The following is a 22,349-nucleotide window of genomic DNA, read 5'->3' on the forward strand; positions in this document are numbered from 1 at the left end:
CCATGTTATGGGGTTCAGATGGCAGCAGCGGGGATCAGGATACTGCCTGGAGGTGGGGGTTCAGGGTGATCCTCTTTGTTGTCTTGGACAGATCACTTTTGTCAATCTATTCACTGCTAGCTGTGAATGCGGGGGTTGGGCCACATTAAGGGGACCAGATGGGCATATGATCAGGCTTGGGTGTGCTTGCATTTCTCAGACGCAGGTGGTAGCTTGGTCAAAGTTCAGGGAGTTCCCCACAGACCCACAGGCAGAAAAAAGAGGCGAGGAAGATGATCACACAGAGGAACAGCAGGACACTCTGATGTCTTTATTGGTGCTCGAGCACAGCATGACAGTTGAGGACATGCAGACAGGGCAGCAGGCCCGGCCTAGGCGCCTCAGACACAGACAAGGGGACAGCTTTAGAAAAGGACTGACCAACACCAGAGGGGGGTGGCAGGGAGGGAAGAGAGTAGGTAGGGAGGGCTGAGGGAGGGGCAGAGGCCAAGGCTGAAGGGGTCACCTGGCCTCCACTATTGCACGCGTCCTCTGGCCACTGGCCAGGAAGTACAGTATTGCAACTTGTCTCCTCTCGCCCATGGCATCCCCTTCTCAGACCCCTGAGCCAAATGGGCAAACAGACCCCCTTCCCTGCCCGTCTGCCCAGCAGCATCTTCAAAAACAAATGGATGAAGGAGACACACACAGAAGATCAAAAATGAAAAGGACAAAATGACCCCCTCTGTCAAGGACATAGATAGGAGTGCTGGAAGGAGTGACAGAGGCTGCAGAAGAGCCCCTGAAAGTCCCCCACAAACTGGGGTGAGGTGGGAGGTAGAACCCCAATCTGGGGTGGGGTTGGGCTAGTGAAGCAGTGACCCTGGAGGACAGTCTTGCCTTCAATAGACTTCAACAGGCCACCTGCTGGCAGGGGAAACACCCCTGAGAGAGAGTAGCTGGGGACTGCCCAACTGGAGGGGCAGATCCCAGGTATACTTTTCCTGGAACATTCCACACATATAGTCAGAAGATACAATCCGTGAAGAGGGGAGGGGAGGAGAAACAGGTTGGGGAAAGGGCTTGGGAGACATAGCCTAACAGAGAAGACAGACCACCAGTAGCACGTGCACTACACAGAAGAGTATAGTATGTATGAATATAGATACTATATGTGCATATATGTCTCTTCAATGTACAGTAGAACAGAATATTAGACCCAGATGGCTCTGGGCACCGAGGGTCACATGGGAGATTTCTCCACCAGTCCTGTGCAAACATGGATATCAGTCTTTCCCAGCAAAAGATTCGTGCCTGGGTTCCAGAGTTTCCCTAAGCCTCTGGCTTTCTGTCTGTCTGCCTGTCTCTCTCACGTTGGTGCCGCTTTAAGAGAGGGTGAGGACTTCAGCGTGGGCATAGTTGGACAAGAGGGCGTCTTGGCAGGTCTCTGTGTTTAAAGAGCACAGGTGTGAGACACTGGGACGCACGCTTTCGGTTCAACATTGCCTTCTGGGGGGCAAAGAGTTCAGCAAAAGAAAGGGAAAAACAAAGAGTGAGATATTAGAAGGAAGCCAGCTGTTGACCCACAGGCTGTGGGCTAAGGAACGGGCTGAGAGCAGAGCTGGAAGGCACAGGGAGCCTAGGGCTAAGAGGCAAGGAAGAATTGGGGTGGGACAGGGAGTGGGACCAGCCTTTTATCTCCTCTCTGCCAACCCACCTCCAGGCTAAGGGGACCCAGGTGATACTGCAGCTCAGGTAACCAGTTCCAGGAACTACTACCTCTTAGCTCTTCAGAGTTCTAATGCAGCAGAAAAAGGGACTACAGCTAACTCTATACAGTCTATCAGAGGGGCAGTGGGGAAAACTCCTAGGGTAGACTGTTGCTCATCACTCCAGCTGTTCCCTACTCAATTTGTGCTCTCCATCAAATAGCTCTATCTGTCCTTACCACCATGGACTATCCCTCTGCCCTAAGAAGCCAGTGAAGAAGGCTCTAGTCTAGACTGTGGAGCCATGTTATATTCAGCACCTGACCTTAGTGTGACAGGAAGAGTCCTGGCAGATGGAGGGGCACACAGCCAGGAGAGCAGGCTGGTACACAGTATCTTATGGAGAAACCCAAGCCCTCAGAGAGCCCTTATATAATGGCACCACACCCTCAGCTTGAGATGTCTGAAGCTTGAGTCTTTTCTTTCCCAGTTTCCCAGTAGCAACACTGGCCAGACAGCTTAGGAAGACTGGGCCAATAGCGTGGTGGGAGATTTGGCCCCTTCAGGTCAACTCCTGAAGCTATTGGGTTTTCTGTTCAAGATAATGGGGTTTGCCATCCAGGCCTCACAGCCTGTACTCTGGGGTTCCTTGTCATGTCAAAGGAAGTATTTTTTTCTGATATGCATGCGCTTATCTGAGAGTGACCTGTTTCCATCTTCTTAAAGCTGTGACCCCAACCATCTCCTTAAATACTGCCCCTTAGCCATGCAATGTTTTGGGCCTCTGAGAACTAATCTAAGAGGAAACCACAGAAGCCTAAGGCTCTTCATAGCCCCATTTCTGAGAACAAAACAGAGCTACTGTTTGCCCTGTATTCCTAAAACTGACCTGTCTGTGAACCTTTAGCAATAGCCAGTCATTGGTTTCCACTCACTAGGGAAAAGGGAATGGCTCTAAGCTCCCTATAGGCCACTAGATGCTAAGATGTGCTGGGGAGAGAATGGTCTTGGGAGGCTTTGTCAAAGGCTTCCATGGACTCTCCATCCTTGGGAGCCTCTGAGAGTTGGGAAGGTTCTTCCTAGAATTCTCATTCTGGAATATACCTAGATGACACACCAAGGATAGAGCAGGGGCTTCAGAAGGAGACTGGCAGGGCAGGGAGGTCCTGCTCTCTCAGGCACTCTCTGAAGGGCAGTCCTGGCCCATAGGTGCTTCTCAGAGCCTCTGCCAGTACTCAGCATCTCCTCTGCTTCCTGTTGGCCTAGATGTAGGCTGAACAATCCCCTTCCCTCTAGTGGCACCTCACAGCCACTTGTCTCAGGGAACTTGGATGTGAAGCTACATCTGGGGTTGTTAGCAGTCCTGGTACAGACAGGAAGGCCAGGAATTCTTACTTGCTTTTTAGGAAGGGGCAGTACCCAGCTATAGGACCAGGTTTCTAAAACCCAAAGCAACAGGTACAGCTTCTGGGTGGGAGGGACCATTCTCCTAAGGAAGGATGTCTAAGGTCTGGATGGGCCTAAGGCTTATGCAGGCAGCTGTATCTTGGATCAGAGACCGGTGTATATGGAGCCTCTGTAAATGGTGGATTCAGGGCCCCGAGCAGACTCAAAGGTCTCCTAAAGAGATACCTGGTTGGGGGGGCAGTGGAATATACCACTCGTCTAGCTCTCCCATCAGATGCCCATCCCTCTCCTATGAAGCCAGGAGGTGTGGGCGGTGGAGTATTAGGAGCCCATTCCCACAAGGCTCTAGGGGCTTCAGCCTGGCACTGCTGCACTGTGTCGCCCAGGGACATCTGTACCCCCTACAGGGGTGTTGTGAGTGTGCCCATCCCCGTAGGAGGGAAGAGGGGAGGAGGCGGTGGGTGCCGTGGAAACTTGGGCTCCTGACAACTTGAGGGCTGTCACAGAAATAGCTGCCTCAGCTCCCCGAACCAGAACAGCAAGTCAGAGAAAATAGCTGTGGTACCCATGTTAAACTGGACACCTGGCTCATCATGTCTCTGTCAGACCCAAGTCTCCTGGTGCCAGAAGCCCTGCTGGGTGGGGCTGAACCTTCCATGAGTAAGCTGAGCTCAGACTCAGCTGAGGGGAGGGGTCACCACATCTCCCTGCCCCACAGGCTTCCTCATCCTGCCATTTTCCTATATCCTTTCATTTCAGCTCTCACAAGTCACTTCATTTTAAGAGCAAGTGGCAGACAGGCCTATAGAGCACAGTAGAGCTGGATGCCCCAGGACCTGCTCTGAACAGATCTTTCCAGAAGTCATGGAATGTTTGCTCAGTGCTGACAGATGCTCCTACCACAGGCTTTCTGCACCTTAGAACAATTTGATCTTTCTACCTGGGCCACTTTTTGGACTGTCCCCAAGATTTCCCATCAGGTCCCTAAAGCTGTCTTGCCAGTCTCTTTACCACCATGTAGGGAGCAGATATGGACCTTCCTTAGTCACTCCCTTTCAAAGTTGCATAATCTGACTCTAAAAATTGCCAGGTGCTGTCAGGTCGAATTCTCATCAGGTGAAACAGAAAATGTCTTTCTGAGGCCTTAGTTCCTCAGTCTTGGGATGAGGAAGGGGTTTATGGGGGTAGGTGGAGCGAGTGGCAGGAGTGGGCATCCCTGGGAGTGGCTGGTCCAGGTGTGGACATGATGGCTTTCTGTCTCCTTACTTCCCCTCGGCTGCCCTTTCGCAAGGTGTACCCCTGCTTGCCCAATGACTCACAAACCTGTTGTGCTCCTGGGCTCGTTAGGTAAATGAATACACTTAATTATAGAAATTAGATGAGTCTCTGGTTCTGGCAGGAATACAGAGCAGAGTGGGAGTGGCAGGTGACTCAGAGGCAGGGCTAGGAATCTGAGGGAGCAGGAGAGGGAGCAAACTGTCGCGGAAGCAGAGAAGGCAGTTTGGATAGAGATGCTGCAGCATGGGGTACAGATGGGATGCTGGGCGGGCCACTGGGTGTCACCCCTTGAATCTGGGCACAGGCCTTGGGGAGGAGGGCCTCCCTGAGCCTAGGCATCCTGCCCAGGGTTTGCACCAAGCCTGGCGCTTAGACTCTAGGAACCACCACCTGCGTCCTAGGCTACAGCTGGAAAACACCAGGTCCCTGCTCGCAGGGCAGCTCTGACCACAGGCACTGCTATTCCAGGGAGTCAAATCTCTTCTACAACAGCAGAGATACCCCATGTGACAGCCTTGTTATCTGCTGGTACCTCTGGATGGACAGACAGACAGACAGATAGGTTGTTGGGCTACTGATTAAAGGTCACAAGGAATGCAAATGAAATTGCTATGGTTAAAAACATGAATATAGGCATGCCTCATCGAGAAGGCTGTTTGGTCCCTGAGGCACCACGTACTACCCCCTGGCTTGTGGGACCCTGAGCTGGAGACAGAGCCCAAATACACAGGTTCTGAGCATGCCAGCACCTATGGCCCAGGAGACTGGGTAAGAGAGTGGAGCTCTGTGAATAGTCTTCCCTTGCATTCAGTTCCATGGCTGAACATTGGGGGAGCCAGGTGCAGGTTCAGGGGCTTGGATTCTCCATCCTGACTGCAGTTCCCTTCTGTTCTTTCAAGCCTGAAGAGGCATAGGGGCTGCGATGGCATGTTGAGTGTGCCTGCCTGGATGTGTGTCCCAGTACCCAGAGCTGAGGAAGGCCATGGGTGTACCTAAGGACCTGTGTGGCCAGGTGGAGGAGGGCTAGTGAGGGGGTGGAAAGGATGTGAGAGCAAGAGCTTTCTTGGAGGGTAAGGTGAGCTGTACCGCGATGCCAGTGGAGACAGCCCCAGACCGGTTCCAGCCGCTCCGGCTATGTTGTTTAGACTCCGGGACTTTTCACAGCCTTGGTGAAGAAAAGGCACATGGGTCAGAGGGGTGTGGCTCCTCTCCATGGCAGCTTCATGGAATCCATGCTACTTCAGGAGACTGCAGGATGGGTGGCCCTGGGCTGGGATAAAGGCATCTCTCCTACTGGGAGAGACTTCTTAACTCTGCCTGGCCTGTTTCCTGGACTCCTGAGGGCAGGCTCTAGGGCCCACACCCAGCTGACCTGTGTCCTATCCTATTCTCAGGTCTAGGTTCCCCTCCAGCTCCTTGGTAGCTCAGGACCTACCTTCTCTACTCTAAGAAGCCACAGTGAGTACCTGCCGCCCTCCTCCTGGGGCACTGACATTCTGACACATGGGCAGCTACAGGTCAGTTTAGTAGCTGGAGCAGGCCTGAACTCACCTTCTCCTGGTCCTAGGTGTAACTGAGTACAGTATGGCGTGGGGAAAGTTGTCAAGTATTCACTGGGAGTGTGGTGATGTTAATTGCCACATTTGCTTAACAGGGCCTGTTTCCCAGCAACCCACCTGTTTCCTCTCGAAGGTCACTCTAATTGGCTGAGCTGCATTCTTGTTGCCAAGAAGCAGTGTGGAGGCATCTTGAAAATAGAGCAGACAGGCCCCACAGGCACCCCAGAAAGGCAGGGTAGTGGGCCGCAGACTTCTCTACTTGATGCACGTACATCAAGGTGCAGATGCTCCCAAGGCCTTTTAACTTGCACCCTCACAGTCTCTTCCACAGCTCTAAGTCCACTACACCTCATAGCACAGGGAGGGAAGCAGGAGTGCTTATCCCTTAGCTCTGTCTGCTCAAGTCCTCCACAGGGGTAAGGGAACACATTTTATGCTGTTGCTTAGCAGGCTTCAGCCTGAGCAAGGCTCTGGGCATGAAAGAGGATGCAGTGGGACCACTGCACGCTTGGGGTGGGAAGCAGGAGAGAAGGACATGTCCAGACCCTGAGGATTTGGGCACAAGAGTGACAGATGAAGATATATGAGCTCTGAGCACTTTCTACCTACACCCATTTGGCTGGGGCTTCTGGGCCATCTTCTTCCAGGTGCCAGACTACTGTTCCTGTTGCTGCTACTCAGTAAGACATATGGCCGGCAAATCTGGGTGTCCACTTTTCTTGGTCTTGCAGAATCAGGGTGGCCTAGGAATCACATAGGAAAGCACCCCAGGAGTCTGCCTGGCTTGGGAAGCCAGGGGACAATTTTAGGGACCAAAAGCATCACAGGCTATTTGTGTAGCAGCCACTGTCCTTGTCTCATTCAAATAAGCCTTAGTCTGGAGTTTGTTTGGGACAGTGGGACACCTGAATAGTTAAACAGCGGTCAGAGAACTTGATAATCTTTGTTTAGGGAGAGGTACAGTCTATCCTGGAAATAGGCAGGATGTTTGGAGAGGTTAAGTCACAGGGACAGGCAAGGACAAATGTAATCAGAAACAGGGAGGAATAAGTTTTGGTAACGAGACCCCTGGTTCTTAGCCACCACTGGCATTTGTTACCCCTAACTGCTTCTGCTTCCCTTTCCCCTTTAAGGTCTGAATCCCTAGCTCCACAGCTCAACTTCTGCCCTGTCCCTGTCATGGGTTAGAGGCCTGGTAATGGAATTCCAGCCTTCCTCAACAGGAAGGAAAGACCCTCTCTGTCCACCTACAGTTCTGCTCCAGGATTGTCACCTCCCCAGGAGCTTACAGATATGGGTCAGTCTACCCTGGGCTCCAGGCTGCCAGTGAAGGATTGGAGAGACAGGGCCTGTACTGGCTCTCTGAACCTGGGGCCAGGCATCTCTGAGACTGCTTCCTTGGGGAAGCCTTGGGAGTGGCTGGATATGACCCTATGAGCTAGGCCTGAAGACAGAGCAGGACCAGGGCAGGGAAGGGAATAAAATGTTCCCTCATCCTAGCATTACTCTTCCCTGTGGGTACCTTCAGGGGAGAGGCTCCACAGACTCTTAGGGGATGCTAGAGGCCTTTCTAATCCAGATGCTGATAGTTCAGGTTACCCATTCTAAAATCGGGGGCGTATCCAAGGCAGAGGAGATGGTGGCCATGGGCTCAGTGGAGGGGGAGATTTCAAGCTCTGTGGGGAGGGCTGGGGAGACTCAGCTCTCTGGGGGCTCCCCACCTGCCCAGCCCGGGGAGCCATACCTTTCCGGACACTGCCATCGGCACAGGCATAGTCCCCAGCACTGAGCAGGAAGCAGGCAGCTGCCTTCTTGTTTCTGTCTCGTGTGCCTGAGCGTCTCAGGGCCCGACGCTCCTCTGGGGTAGGGGCAGAGGCCAAGGGCTGGGTGAGGCCAGCTCCCTCCTCATCGGAGAGCACCGCATTAGCATCACCATTCTGCTTAGAGTCTAGAGGGGACAGAGAAAAAGGAGGCTGAGATGGTTGCTGGCACCTTCCTGAGGGAGTCACCTGGGGTCTCTCAGATCCCAGAATCTAGGGAGCTAGGCAGAGGCTGAGGCAGGATGTCTGTGCTTAGTCTGAAGGCTTTTCTCTCAGTCTAGGAAGGCCTAGAGCCTTCCCTTGGGGACTGGAGCATAGTACAGATACTCTATAGCAGGACTTCCCAAATGGGCCTGCTGAGGATGCCCCATGGGATCAGTCCAGGCAGGCACAGACTGTTTCTTCCTTGGGACTGGCTCAGGTTGGCTCTTGGATGAGTATGCATTCCTCAGAGAATGCCTGGATGGTAGGGATGATGGGTGGCATCATGAGTGCCAGATGTACTCAGTGCTGTCTCCAGTTTTCTCCCTGAACCACTAAAGGCAGTAATTTTGTTTGTCAGGCGCCCAAGCCAGTGCTAAAGGACTTGGGGCCCTCCCTTGCAGGGCTCTCTTGTGTCTGGGAAGACACTATAGAGATGAGGCTCTAATTCATCCCTCTTCTGTGGGGACACCTTGCTTCTGTCAGGCAGCAGAATAGCTGACACTGGCTCCCAGATGTGTGTTTGGTGGGCATACCTGGTCTGAAGACAGTGGCTCTGACACTGGCCATGCAAACCCTCAGGGTGTCCGGGTAGGATAATAGCCTCAGTACCATGTACTACCATGCCTGCCTAAGGCCCTCTGCATTTGAACCTAAGGATCTTCTTTGAGTCCCGAATGGGCCTCAAAGCACAGCTGAGATTCCTGGCAGGGATCAGGAAGGGGTACCATTCTGATGGAGAACAGAAGGAAGTCTGAGGGGTGCTAGTCTATTGTGTCATTATCAAGGAAGATCCAGGCCTCTGATGATCCTGGAGAACAAGTGGCCCTACCATGTGTGATGAGCACATGCAAGAGGCCATGCACAGGTAAGTGTCCCAACTCAGGCACCTCCCTTGAGGACTAATTTCACTTCATTCTCATTCTTAACTAGGAGCTACTGTCTCAGTGCCCCAGCCCAGCCCAGCCCAGTCCCAGTGGCCTGACATCCAGTAGCTCTCCAGACCAGGTCTCCCACCATCCCTGAGAGCCATGCCCATTGAATCAGATGGTACTTTTCCCGTCCTCTGCCCTAGCCATACAATGCTGGGAACTGAACTGATTTTCTTCTAGTGTTTCCTGGCCCAGAGCAGGTGAGCTTTCTTGAATGGCCCTTCCATGGAGAGAAGGGCAGAATTTGATGCCCAGGTCTGCCCCTTCCAGGATGCAGACACCAGCTTCTCCCATTTTCTCCCTTTCCCAAGACCCTGGACCACTTCCTCCTTGGTTCCCTTCTATCTATGTCAAACTCTGAATCCAGGACTCACTCTAGCTTGCACTGAACAGAAGGCAGCCTCCCACTGCTGTTACGTTATCACATCTATTAGGCCAAGAGACACCAGACGTGAACATTGGGAAAGAAGTGACTCACATGTTGATGCACCTTGGAGGAACAGCTGCCCCACTCTCTGGCTAATCATGCCAGTGCCAGCATTGGAAAATTGGTTCTGACTTCTCAAAGTGCTACATATCCACCACTCATTTGGGTCTCATCAGAATCTTGAGGATAAGGTATTGATATGTCATTCCCATTGATATGTTATGCCCAGAGGGGAAGAGATTGACCTCAGGGGATGCAACACAGGACCCAAGAAGGGACTAGAAACCAGGACTTCTAACATACAGTCCGTCCCAGGCACTGCCATGAGCCTACATGGTAGGGAAAACTCACACCATAAACCCTGATGCTCATCAAGCTCATTAAACCGGAGGACAGACAGTTGGTCACAATATTTTCCCCCTTAAGAGGCACATCTTGTACACAGTGAAGCTGGCACAATATAGCATGGCCCCAAATCTCTCTCAAGGGCTGAGGTTCCCTAGGGATCTCCCTTGGCCAGTGAAGAAAAGGGATCCCCTGCTTATGCCTTACTCACCTGCCCGTTTCCTTTCAACCATACCCTCTTCCCGGGCAGGGGGGCTGGTATCACTGTAGGTGCTGTCCCGGGGCGATGTCTCCTCGGACTTGCAGTAAATGGGTGACTCAAGCTGGGCTGGCCGTGGTACATGCTTCTTTCGCTTCTTGGGCAGCTTCTGCTTGGCCATAGCTAGGGAGTAGTACATGCCGAAGTTGTTGACAATGACAGGCACAGGCATGGCAATGGTCAGCACACCAGCCAGCGCACATAGTGCCCCCACCAGCATCCCTGACCATGTCTTAGGGTACATGTCCCCATAGCCGAGTGTCGTCATGGTGACCACAGCCCACCAGAAGCCAATGGGGATGTTCTTGAAGTCAGTGTGATCATTGCCCCGTGGGTCTGATGGCCTGGCTCCGATGCGCTCGGCATAGTAGATCATGGTGGCGAAGATGAGCACGCCCAGGGCCAGGAAGATGATAAGCAGCAGGAACTCATTGGTGCTGGCACGAAGCGTGTGGCCCAGGACACGCAGCCCCACGAAGTGGCGTGTGAGCTTGAAGATCCGCAGGATGCGCACGAAGCGCACCACACGCAGGAAACCCAACACATCTCGGGCTGCCTTGGATGACAGGCCACTCAGTCCCACCTCAAGGTAGAAGGGCAGGATGGCCACAAAGTCGATGATGTTGAGCAGGTTCTTGACAAAGTCCAGGGTATCGGGGCAGCACACAATGCGGACCAGGAACTCCAGAGTGAACCATAGCACACACACACCCTCAATGTAGGTCAGAATGGGCTCTGTTTCTACTTCCCGCCGGAAGCGCACGCTGGTGATATTCCCTACACGGTGGATCTCTGTCACATTACGGTCAATGTTAAAGGCCTCGTGGGTCTCCAGGCAGAAGGTGGTGATGGAGACCAGGATGAAGAAGAGAGAGGCAAAGGCTACCACCTGTAGATCAGGAGAATAGGGAGTGGCCATCAAGACAGCAATAATTGATCTCATTGGGGACAGGGATCTCTGCTCATAAAACATGGGTATACAAGTGTCAGTGCTGGTCAAGATGTGTGGTTAAGGTAGAGTCAGGAGAGGATCGGTGTCCTAGGGCAATGCTTCCTAATCTTTACCAGCATGCCCAGAATACAGAGACTGCTCTTGACTGGAACTAAAGTCAGGGTATCATAACTACCTGGCTACCACAGCTCTCCCCATTCATGCTTTAAGGCTTCTCAAATTTTGATGGGTAGACAAACCAGCAAAATCTCTCCCAATGTGGTTGACTCAAGAGGTTTAGGTTTAGAGTTAAGGGTCTCTAATCCCGCTTTTCTTACAAGCTCCCAGGTGAGGTGTGGTCTACACACCACAGCTGGAGTAAACAAGTTCTAGAAATGAGGGCCTAGACTGGAAGCATCAGGCACCTGGAAACAGGTTAGAAATGCAAATCTGGGCTTTACCCAAACCTATTGGATGAGAAATGCCAAGGGGACACAACCCAACAATATACTTTAGTAACCTTCCAGGTAATCCTGATATACACTCAAGGTAGTGGTCTGTTGCTTTAAGGGATGTCCAGAGGCAAGGACTGTCAAAGAATAATCTCTTCCAGTTCACCATACTAAGATGACCCCTCTCCATGACCCACCTAGGTGTCTCTACCCACTGCCTAGACCCAGCCACTCCCTAGAGAGAAAATACAGGAAGACACAGCATGGGCTATGACAGGAGACAGGGAGGCCTGCTCAGAACAATTCATTATTACTCTTCCTGCAAACCTGATGCTTCCTGGTACAGTGAGCCCCAAAGTGAAATGAACTGTACCCATTAGGATCAGAGTGGTGGTGGTTGATCCAATAGCTATGGGACCTTAGTTAGAATGAGGACAGCAGTACTTGGCAGATGAATGGCCAAGCTAAGTGTCCAGTCATTATGAATGGAGATGAAAGCCATGTGTAACAACATCAGTTACAGAGCCTTCATCTGTTATTCACGCTGTGCCTTTCAGCACTGTCAGGGCACCCATTGCCAGAGGCCAGCCTCTCATTCCTGCTGCTATTGGTCCTGCTTGCTGAATGTGGCTGGGCTTCCACTCTGGGCAAAGGATTGCACCTACACAGGTAGGTTAGGGAGGTCCAGAGCCATACAACATGTGGCAACCCCATGCCACCTGCTTGCTTCTACCTGGCCTTGCCCCTATCCGGTGAGCACTCAGATCTGCCTGCCTGAGCTTTTCCTCCTAGAATACCTACACTGGAAGAAAGAAGCAACTTGTTCTTATCCCTGCAAAATACCAATAGAAAACATAGGGGGTCTGGAAAAAACAGGCAAGAAACTGTGCCCCAGGGCCTCTGGAATAGAGGAAAGTCATATGAAGGAACTTTGGGCACAAAACTCACAGGTTGTCTATTCTGTTCCTAGCACTGTTAGGTACCCTGTAAGTGCACTGCCTTCGATCATCCTGGTTTTCTGGAAGGCAAACCTCAAACCCATTTTAAACAGGAGGAACTGAGGATCAGAGAGGTTACATGCCTACCTCAGGTCACACTGCCTAGAAGGGTAAGAACTAGGTGTGAATCAATAATCATATAATCTGTATACTCCCTTCATACCACAATCTTTACTACTCCTTAGGCAGTCACTTCCCAAGCCCAGGAAACCAGACTCTGATAACTGAGCCTGTCCTTCCAGTTCCCTGTGCCTGTTCCTTCACTTGAGGATACGTACCTTTGCTCAGGACAGATTCATCACACCATATGATGCTACTTCCCTTACAATTAAGCTTGGATGGATTGGTCAGAAAGAACAATATAGGAGCAGGTTGGGAAGAAAGAGCACAAACACTTTCCTAACTACAGCTTTGCCTAGAGCACCTCCCTGCCTACTTCTCCCTGGGAAGGTAGATTTCAAGTGCCTTTGATCACCTCACTTTTATTCCCCTGAGATAAGGGGCTGCCAAGACAACACAGACTGACTGGGCATAGGTAAGTGGCTCCAGCCTGCAGGCCATCAGGGATGAGCTGGTAAGACCACCCGCCTGTGACCATGCTGATGTTGGGAAGCTAGGCTTCTGGCTTCACCCTGTGCTCCAAGAAGCAGAAGGAACAGGAGTGAGGAGAAGGGACAGCATGTCCCAGTTTTGCCAGGAGGCATGGAAGCCCAAGCACTCTCTGAGGGACCGTTAGCAGACTCTGCCCACCTGGGAGCCTGAGTGTGAGGTTAATTAGTGATGTGGAAAAACAAGTTCAGGAAGAGCTGCCAAGGGGTTGAGCACAGGGAGCAGAGGCAGAGAAGTGGTGCGCTGCCCCAGTCACTGTTTCGGCTGCCTGCCTCTGCTGCCACCACCCCAGACAGGCCCAGACCACCCTCTGGGGGAGGAAACAACTGGACTTCTGTTGTCTTCACTGTTTGGTTTTTCTTTTTTAAAAAAAACATTGAACTGCTGGGTGTGGCGGCACCCACTTTTAATCCCAGGATTTGGGAGGCAGTGGCAGGTGGATCTCTGTGAGTTCAAGGCCAGTCTGGTCTACATAGTGAGTCCCAGGACAGCTGGGGCTACAGGGAGACCCTGTCTCAAAAAGACCGAAAAAAAGAAAAAAAAGACAAACCATTGAACTGTCTCACATATTACCATAAGGTTACAGGTTCCCCTTTAGGGCCTACAGTGACTTAGTGTTTCTCTTCTCTACATTACTCCCAAATGAGTGTTCCTAAGTGGTTGACCTGGATAACTAGTGCTTTTCCCTAGGTCTCATCCTGGAGGAAGGGATACTGTTTTGTTTCCCACAAGGCCTTTGACTGAGGACTTTCCAGGACAAAAAGGAACCCAGGAGAAAGTAGCTGTAGCAATGGCATCCGTAAGGGGTCCCAGCGTGTGCTGGAGCCTCAGCCCCCATGGGCAGTTCTATAGGGTTGGCAGTTGAACCTGGGCCTCCCTCTCCTCAGGCAGACATTGCCTGCCTGAGGGCAAAGCAGAGCTAAAGAGCCCAGGGCTGGTAGCACCAGCTGGGATAGGTGTCTCCTTGGGTCAATCAGGCAAGTGGTACTTTCTATGCTGTTGTTCCATCTTTGTAGGCTGGGCTAGTACAAGTACCCACCCCATAGTGTCACTGCAGAATAAGTGAGCTTCAACACAGCAAATGCCTAGTATCTGGTAAGTATTGCATAAAATGGTGACCAAACTAAGGCTTGGGGAGTCTTCGAGTGACCCCTACATCTAAAAGCAACAGAGCATAGAATCCTTGGGGGTTTGTACAGGTCAAGTCCTTCTTTTCCAGATAAAGCAACTTGAGGGCCAGGAGAAGTGGCTTGTCCTGATTTCTATGGCTGAAGCTGTCTGCTTTCTCCCTGGCATGAGGACACGGGCTGTGGATTCTACTGGAAATCAAAACTGCCCAACCAGAAAAACCACTGGTGTGAAGTAGCTCTGCCCCTCTCCTGCTGCCTGAGGAGGCAGTGGGGCCTCAGCACCCTGGACAGGAGGCTCCAGCCTGTCAGACCAGCACTGCTTTCAGCTCCTGGCTCCAGTGAGGCCCCTCACACATATGCTGGCCACTTATGGTCTGCAAGGGACTTGTCCATCTCTGAAGGCCCAGTTAAAACTATCAGCCCAATTATCAGCTTTTCCTACCCTTCTACTGTCCTTGAACAAATGAAAGGTCACACACTTCTGGGTTCAAGGTGGGTTTCTTTACTTACAAAACAGAAACCAGAGCATCTATTATGTGCCTCCATGCTGGGAACAGCAGAAGAAACCCACACTCCTGCTTCTTGAACTTCAAATCTTAGTGAAAGGAAACTGCTCACAATTAAACAAGTAGATTATACATCATGTCCAATGACATGAGTGTTAATGGTGAAAAACAGAAAAAGGAGACGTGGATTATAAGGTAGGAGAACAAATTCAAATGGGATAGTCAGGTCAGACCACCATGACAAGGTGGCATCTGAATAGAGACCTAAAGAACTAAGGGAGTAACAGGAGAAGCTGAGTTCCAGAGGCAGCAGGAAGAGGCAGTGCAAAGGCCCTGAGGCCACAGTGTTAGAGGAGGGTGAGAACAGAACCTACTTTATAGGGCTGTTTTAAGAACTAAAAGAAATAACATTTGTGAAACTCAGCAGAGAGCCTGGAGTGTCTGGAATCTGGCACAGGCTGGGTGAGGGGCAAGGTGACAGACACCAATCAAGGGAACCCAAATACAATCACTGGGGGCTGGGAAGGGGAGCCCAAGGAAGGAGGGCCAGGGAGACAGATGGACAGATAAACATAAAGAGACTCATACCCAAAAACCTATATTAAGGAAGCCGTGTAGGAGAAAAGAAAATTGAGAACACAGTCAGACACTTGCAAAGGAAAATCTGGGGGGTGGGGTTGAGCCTCCTGGTGAAGACAGATCCTACTGAGAAGGCAGTGCTGGAAAGGGTGTGGGGTACCCTGGGGCCAAGAGACAGGAAGGAATAAGACCTGCCAAGGAAGGTAACCTATGAGCTGCCTCTGGATCCTAAGTGAGACATGCATCAAGGCCCAGATCCCAGCTGAGGGACACTCCTACTCTTCCCTTCTAACAAACTTCACTGTGGCTCCTCTCAGCCTGAGCTAGCATCTTTGGTTTCAATAACTAGAGCTGACCCTCACTTGTACTTGCCCTCTACTGGGCCAGCACTAGGTGCCTCTCAGGAGCTGCCCAGGGTCCTTTCATCCCATACCAGAGGGGATTTAGTCCAGCCCAGGTAACTGTTCAAGAGCTGAGCTCCTATGTGCTCAAGTGCATTCCTTCATGTCCCATGCAGACCTGTCTTTCCTGGCCAATCCCCTGTGCCTGACTCCACATAGCTGAGTGCCACCCACACTGAAAATTTATATATATCTATGTATGTATTTATGACTTACCTCCTTTTAAACATTATTTCAAAGAGCTAAGTCATTACCCTACAAGGCCCACTTGGCTCAACTTCTATTTCCACCCAGAAGTCCCAGCCCATGAGAAGTAGGACTCATCACACCCTCTTTTGCTTAGTGAACTTCATTTTTCCTGACCACCAAAACACCTATCGCAATCCTTCTAATATTACCGTTGTTATTTGTCACCCAATGTCCCTCAGTGCCACTACTCTACCTACTATTCTAGGAGTGAGGAGAAGGGAAGGAAGAGATAGGAGAACAAAGAGTCTTCTCTCCAGGGAGGGCTATCTCCAAGCCCTTGGGAAGCCAGAGACCCATTCTGGACCCGAGGCATGGGAGGCAGAGGCAGGACACATACATATGTGGACCCATGTGCCTAGCTTTGAGTTCTAGTTCTACCAGCTGTGCTGTCTGGGGCAAGTCTCCCTGTGCCTCAGTATTCTTATCTGTTCATTGAGGCTAATAATTCCTGCCTTTCTGGGGCCAGACGAGATAGCAGAAACAAAGTCCAGATCAAGCACCTAACACACAGAAGATACCTGAGAAATGGAGCCTTTCAGCTCTAGCTGCTCTTCGGGGGAACCTGTGGTTACCTCCTCTACTCAAAAGGGAAACATGGTAGGGGAAAAAAAAATCCACCCAGGAACCAATTTAGCCAGAAGAAAAGGGCCATGACCATTCACACAGCTGATAGCTGAGTAAATCCAGCTTAGCTTGGAACCTCTGGAGATCAGAGTAAGGAAGCAGAGTAGCCAGGGGTCCCATTTGCTAGGCTTCTAATCTGCTCTCAGAAAACAAAAGAAGGCAGCAGAATTCTATAGCTCTGAGTACTGCCAAGCCCCTCCAGGTCCCTTTCAAGCTGTGAAATGATCTCAGGGAGCCCCAACTCTGTCCCAGTGGAACAGACCACGGGAAGGTGAGAACAGAACCGGCCTGCCCCCAGCTCAGGCCATGAACCAGACTGCAGTAGCAGCCTGCCCACAGTGAATGGAGCAAGGGTGATCATCCCTACTACAAGTCTTCCTGAATGGGCCAGCTGAAGGCCAGGCCAGTAGCTAGGCAACAGGCTCTCCTAATCAGCTCAGTTCACTTTCCGTTTGTGTCTGTTTTGCTCCTGTCACAAGGCACTAGTCAAATGACTGGACTGCTGTATAGGAAGAGATGCCTCAAGGCAGAGCACAACTCCTCTGCCCTCATGTACCCTCTTAGGTAATATCTGAAGTCTTTCCTGGTGCTGCAAACCCAGGGAAGTGGTGACTGAGTGGGAAGGTATGCATACATTCCCAGAGGTACAGGGCTCCTGTGAGGACAGGTCTACCTGCTTGAGGTCAATGCAGGAAGTAAGTGCAGCTCTAGAATTCCTGATATAGCTAGCACTGGGCCCTTGGGTCTTAAGGAGTAATAGGGCAAGTGTCCCTGTCTGATGTCCTCATCCGCTCCTGGGTTTCCAATGTTCTTCACAGGAGGTAGAGAACCTCTGGCTACTAAGCAGGTTGGGACAAGAAACTACCCACCTCTCCATCCTGCAAACAGCCTCATTCAGTGAGAAAAGAAAGCAGTAATCACAGGAGCACTGGCTTGGGCATCAGGAAGCTTTAATTCAAAGCCCTGCCACTAATGCTGTGATCTCAAGACAGTGGTTTACTTGTTCCCAACTTCAATCTGCTAAGTGGGCATAGCAGTCTTGTTTTTTTGTTTGTTTGTTTGTTAGTTTTGTTTTGTTTTTCGGTCTTTTTGAGACAGGGTCTCCCTGTAGTCCCAGCTGACCTGGAACTCACTATGTAGACCAGGCTGGCCTCAAACTCACAGAGATCTGCCTGCCTCTGCCTCCCACGTGCTGGGATTAAAGGTGTGTGCCACCACACCCAGCCCGTAGCAGTCTTGTTTTAGGTTCATTAGGAAGAGTAGAGATTAATGTAAAGTCTTCACAGTAAAGTGCCTGCACAAGATGCTCAAGGAAGAGCTGTTACCAATTTTTTAAATTATGTATTCCCAGGAGTAGCTAAAGATTTGCCTTTGCCTGTTTTCCTTAGCTGTAGGAAAATCTTTTGGTGTATGTGCCAGAGCTCTTCACATCTGTAACCAACAACGTAAAGGCTAGAAATGAAGGGTGGCTTGCTGGCTCTGCTATTACTTAAGTGTCTTTAGAAAGTCACATAACATCTCTGAATCCTGCTTCCTTCCCTGATTAAATGGGAGAATTAGTCCTGCCCTGCCCCACATTACAAACCACAACTGGAATGCCTGGGTTGATATGATCCATGTTTTAAAAGGGTAATGCATTTGGGGTCCCTGTAGGCCTCCAAGAGGCCAGGATCTGAGTTTCATTGCAAAGGCCTTTCACTGGGCCATTCTTCAGTGAGTTGAAGAGGAAAACTCATTGATAGTAGGGCCCCTTGTGATCCCATAGGAAAGACACCAAGCAGGTCAAAAGTCCCCAGAGACCCCAGAATGCTCAGAAATAGGGCCTAGCTCCCTCAAACCACCTCCTCTCATAACTGCCTCACTGGTTTGTCCCCTTTTTACCTCTTCTCTACACCTCCAACTCTAAAAGGGTCTCAATAACTTATGTCTATCTCTCTTTCCTAGTTAGACAAACTAAGGACCAATGCCAGCAGGGTTAATGAGCTCACAGCAAGAGGCTCATTGGCCAGAGGCATCACCGTGCCCTCACCTTCTTAGATGGTCACAGGGCTGCAAAGCACGAAACCAAAGCATCTGGGTAGGGAAGGGCAGGAGTTTGGAAAACCTGCCTTCCAGTGGCTACCTGGCATGCTATAGCCCCTGAGAGCCCCTCTCCTCCTCTGTCTTCCTTGCAGGTGACTCACTACCCTGGCTTGGCAGCCTAAGCCCTCACTCAACTGCATTCCTCAACCCCTTGCCTTCCCATGACTAGGATGAGGACCAGCCCATGGGATGTTAAGGAGAGGTGGAGAGCAGGAAAGCAAGGCTCTTAGGCTCATTAACATGACACCTTGGGATACCAAAGGTACCAATCAGCTCAGCTTCAGCTTCCAGAAGCAGACCCCAGACATAGCAAATCATACTGCTCTTCCCTATCTCCCAGAAAGACCCCAGCCAGGCTTAAAGCTAGGGCCATGAGATCAGACACTGGCCTTCAGGCTTTTCTATTTTTAAAGAATCTAAAGGCTCCTTCAGGGTTTTAGCTGCTCAAGCATAATGTGGTGAGTGAATGAGTCTCTATCACCCCTCTTACCTTCAAGGAAACCCCTCCTACCTTCAGAGCAGAGACTAGGTCTTACCTAAATCAACCTGATTCCCCCTTCCCCCATACACCCATTTCCATCGTAACCTGAACCAGGGCTTTCTGGGAAGTCACTTTGTGCTGCAGCAGGAAGAAAAGGAACAGCAATCTGGTATCATCACTAGGAAGCCTGTGGCTGGCCACTGCCCTGGGAGCCTGAAGGGCCTAAAACAAAGGCTTACTGTCTAAATCTCCACCACATCTCAGCAGAGGCCAGGCTACACAGGGGTGCAGGCCTTGGGACAGTCTAAAGAACTGGCCCTCAATCAGAAGAGGAGGTCTGGGCTCTAGACAGATCTGTCTCTAGGAGCTAGGCATTCTGGAACCCATGTCCCCCCTCTCTGAAATGCACAGCTGCCAGCACACAGAGCTGCTGGCAGGATGGAAAGAGGATATGGCATGGAATTGTTTAACACAAACCAGGATTTCCTACTCTTGGACCTGTCCCACTCCTGCAGGAAGCCGAATTCAAGCCCTCCAGGACTACAGACAGCCCTGTGGAAGGCAGCTGTGCTGACCAAAGAGCTAGAAAAGGCACGCTGAGGGCACCCCACTCACTGGGGGGCATGCAGCAGATCAGATAACTGGGATTGGGTTCAAGTAGTAAGTCAAGTGTGTGAAATCTCCTGATGGGCTGTGCAGGAGAGAAAGTCGGGGGGAGGGGGGTGTAATTCCCAAGAGCCCCTGGAGGGAGTTGGGAGGCAGACAGAATGATCTGCCAGGTATGTAGGTCTCCTTCCACTCCTCCTGGACCCTACCCATCAGCACCACCTTCAAGAACCACCTGGAGATGGAGATAGGGAGACAGGCTACCGCCACTCACCCTGGCTGCCCGAGAGGAGTAGGGATCCTCGAAGAGCGCCCACATTCGGGGCTGCCACCCACGGCAGCCCCCGGACCCGGCGCCCGGACCCGCGCCTCCTTCATGGGAGCCCAGGCGCTGCAAGGCCAGCTCCCGCTCATCATCGCCAACGTCGTCGCTGGGCCCTGCGCCGCCGCCGCCGCCGCCGCCGCCCCCGTCCGGGCTCTCGAAGATATCCAGTGCCTCTTCGGCGTCGCGGTGCTGCCGGTAGGTCATCCAGCAGCAGGGTTCCACGTCGGTCTCGTCGATGCCCCAAAAAGTGAGCTCTTCCTCGAAGAGGGGCCCACACACGTCGGCGGGGCAGTGCAGCTTGCCGGTGCGGTAGTAGTTGAGCACGTAGGCGAAGACACCCGGGTGCCGGTCGAAGAAGAACTCACAGCCCCCGCCGCCGCTGCTGCCGCTGCTGCCTGCACCGCCGCCATCCGGCTCCGGCCGGCCCCCGCCTTCGGGATCGGCCAGCCAGGCGAGGCGGGTGCCAGGTAGGGTGCGCAGGGTGCTGCGGTAGGTCTCATGTCGCGTGCCACCCACGTTGATGATGATCTTCTCCGACGCCTCGCCCTTGGCCATCTCCTCCTTCAGACATGTTTTGGACGGAGGCTTGTTCCCCGACTTGCGCCCGCGGTAGGAGGAGACACACACCGAGCTGATCATAAGAAGCGCTGCGGGGCTCCGGCTTGGGGCGGCCGCTGCCCTCCAAACACCCTTCCAGAGGAGGCAGCGTCAGACCGGGGAGGGGGAGGAGACCAGGAGGAGGAGGAGGTGGCAGGAGGCGGCAGCGGCCCCTTCGGCGGCGTGGGCCCTGCCCTTGCCTCCCCCCCAACCCCCGGGGGTGCCAAGCGGGAGGAGTTGGGTTTCTCGGGTGCACAGGTGGTTGGGATTTGGGGAGGCAGAGCCAGCGAGGGAGGAGGTGGGGACCAGAGCGGGAGATGCCAACGGGGGGTCCCGGGAATTAGGAGCTAACACACGGACGCCCTCCCGTTAGAAGGGGGGATGATGCACGGACACTCGGGGCCGGGGACACGCCCCCCAACCCCTGAGAGACCGAGAAGAGCACAGTCCCGGACGCCGCGAGGGTCCTCGGTGCGCGCGCGCTCACACTCACACTAGCCACCCTCCGGCTCCCAGACCGCGCCGAGCGGGAGAGCGGCCGGTTTCCCTGGGCGGCGGCGGCGGTGCAGCAGCAACAAGTCCTCCGAGAGGCTGCGGACGCCCGGCCGACGCTCTCACGATAGCCGGAGCTCTGCGGGCCCGGGCAGCGTGCGGTCAACACCAGGCGGTGGCGGCCGCATGTGGCCTCTTCCCCCCATTCATAAATCCAGCGCGGGGTTAGGGTGGCGGGCGGGGCCGAGCCGAGAGAGATGGACCGGCGGGCCGGGGCTGCGCAGGACCGGGCGGCAGCAGGAAAACAAGCACGCCCGCAGCAGCGAGCCCTGGTCCTGCGTCCGTGGCAGGGAGCTGCGCTGGGCTGGGCGCCGCGCTGCGGGGGCCGCGCCGGGACGGGGGGAGGGGGGGCTCAGACGGGGCGTCCTGCGCGCTGCTAAGCCTGGAGGGCGGGGCGGCTCCGGAGGGCAGGGCACCGGGTGGAGGCGGAGGAGTGCCCCGGGCGGCGGCCGAGTGGCCAAGGACACCTGCAGGCTTCCCGGGCCGCGCCGAATAGGAGCTTCAGCGCAGCGCCCCGGCGCCGGGTTCCTCCGATCTGGCGGCGCCGGGAGCCGCGCCATCTACGCGTCTGCCCATCTCCGGGCGGGGTGCCGGCCTTGGCTCGCGGCTAGGGGCGGGCGCGGGATGGTCTAGGGGAGGGAACGCTTGGGCGCCGGCGGAAAGGGGCTCCGAAGGCTCTGCGTCTCCCTCCCGCGATGGCAGCGTATGCGGCGCTCCACTGGCGCCTTTTCCTAGAGGCCCCGCCTGGCCTGGGTGCGCCCTCCGCGGGGCGGGGTTGGCGGGGCGCGGCACCCGACCCACTGGGTGCGATGCGGAGCTCGGGCGGCGGAGCCCAGCCTTCCTCCCCGCAGCCCAGCTCAGCCAAGGCGCGTAACCTGCTCGCCGCCAGTGCCCAGCCTAGCGCGCCGCCCCTGCGCGCCTCCGCCACCATCCCCTCTCGGCCCCACTCCCCGCCTCCTGTGAGTCCTCAGCTCCTCCCACTGCAGCCCTGGTGACACCCGTGAGCGCTCGACCCCTGACCTTTAACCTCTCTGAGCCTCTTCTTGCAGAACCCAACCTGTTTCTCCCTCTCGGTTAGGCCGGTCGCATTGTTGCGGTTTCCCTGCTTCATTGCGGCTGACGGGAGGCCAGGATTGAAGAGAGTGCAGAGATGATGCCTCCAAGAAGACACTGCCCTCTCCTCCCCCAGAGACAGTGTTGGGTCCTTCTGACAACCTTTTGGTTACCCCCCCCCCCGCCATCCTGTGCCTTGGAGGCCCTTGGCCTTGATGTTTATGGTCTCTGCCACAGTCACCTCAGCGCATGGAACGA

General features: G+C 53.3%; 1 protein-coding gene across 4 annotated transcripts; it reads right to left on the reverse strand.

Annotated features, from left to right (window-relative positions):
- Window positions 1-281: 281 nt before the first annotated feature.
- Window positions 282-21,751, reverse strand: Kcnc4 (potassium voltage-gated channel subfamily C member 4). Of its 4 annotated transcripts, none has more exons than XM_008850361.1 (4): window positions 19,839-21,300; window positions 9,869-10,805; window positions 7,677-7,880; window positions 282-1,488 (listed from the first exon to the last, which is right to left on the reverse strand). In XM_008850361.1, exons 1-4 carry the CDS (start codon window positions 20,526-20,528, stop codon window positions 1,433-1,435), a joined length of 1,887 nt encoding a protein of 628 aa, XP_008848583.1. In that variant the 5' UTR covers window positions 20,529-21,300; the 3' UTR covers window positions 282-1,432. The 4 variants fall into 4 exon arrangements, with proteins under 4 accessions (XP_008848583.1, XP_008848582.1, XP_008848581.1 ...); XM_008850360.2 differs by having other exon boundaries at window positions 296-1,426; window positions 19,839-21,751; XM_008850359.1 differs by lacking the exon at window positions 282-1,488 and adding an exon at window positions 4,944-5,538.
- Window positions 21,752-22,349: the final 598 nt, after the last annotated feature.

Source organism: Nannospalax galili, unplaced genomic scaffold, assembly GCF_000622305.1.
Source record: "Nannospalax galili isolate Female #2095 unplaced genomic scaffold, S.galili_v1.0 scaffold5, whole genome shotgun sequence".
Classification (NCBI taxonomy): domain Eukaryota; kingdom Metazoa; phylum Chordata; class Mammalia; order Rodentia; family Spalacidae; genus Nannospalax; species Nannospalax galili.

Coding starts and splice junctions, on each gene's coding strand:
- Kcnc4 (XM_008850358.1), bottom strand. CDS start 20,528: ATGATCAGCTCGGTGTGTGTCTCCTCCTACCGCGGGCGCAAGTCGGGG. Junction 10,806..19,838: donor ACTCCTCTCGGGCAGCCAGG/GTGAGTGGCGGT, acceptor CCTGATCTACAG/GTGGTAGCCTTTGCCTCTCT. Junction 6,676..7,676: donor CGATGGCAGTGTCCGGAAAG/GTATGGCTCCCC, acceptor TGTGATTCCTAG/GCCACCCTGATTCTGCAAGA.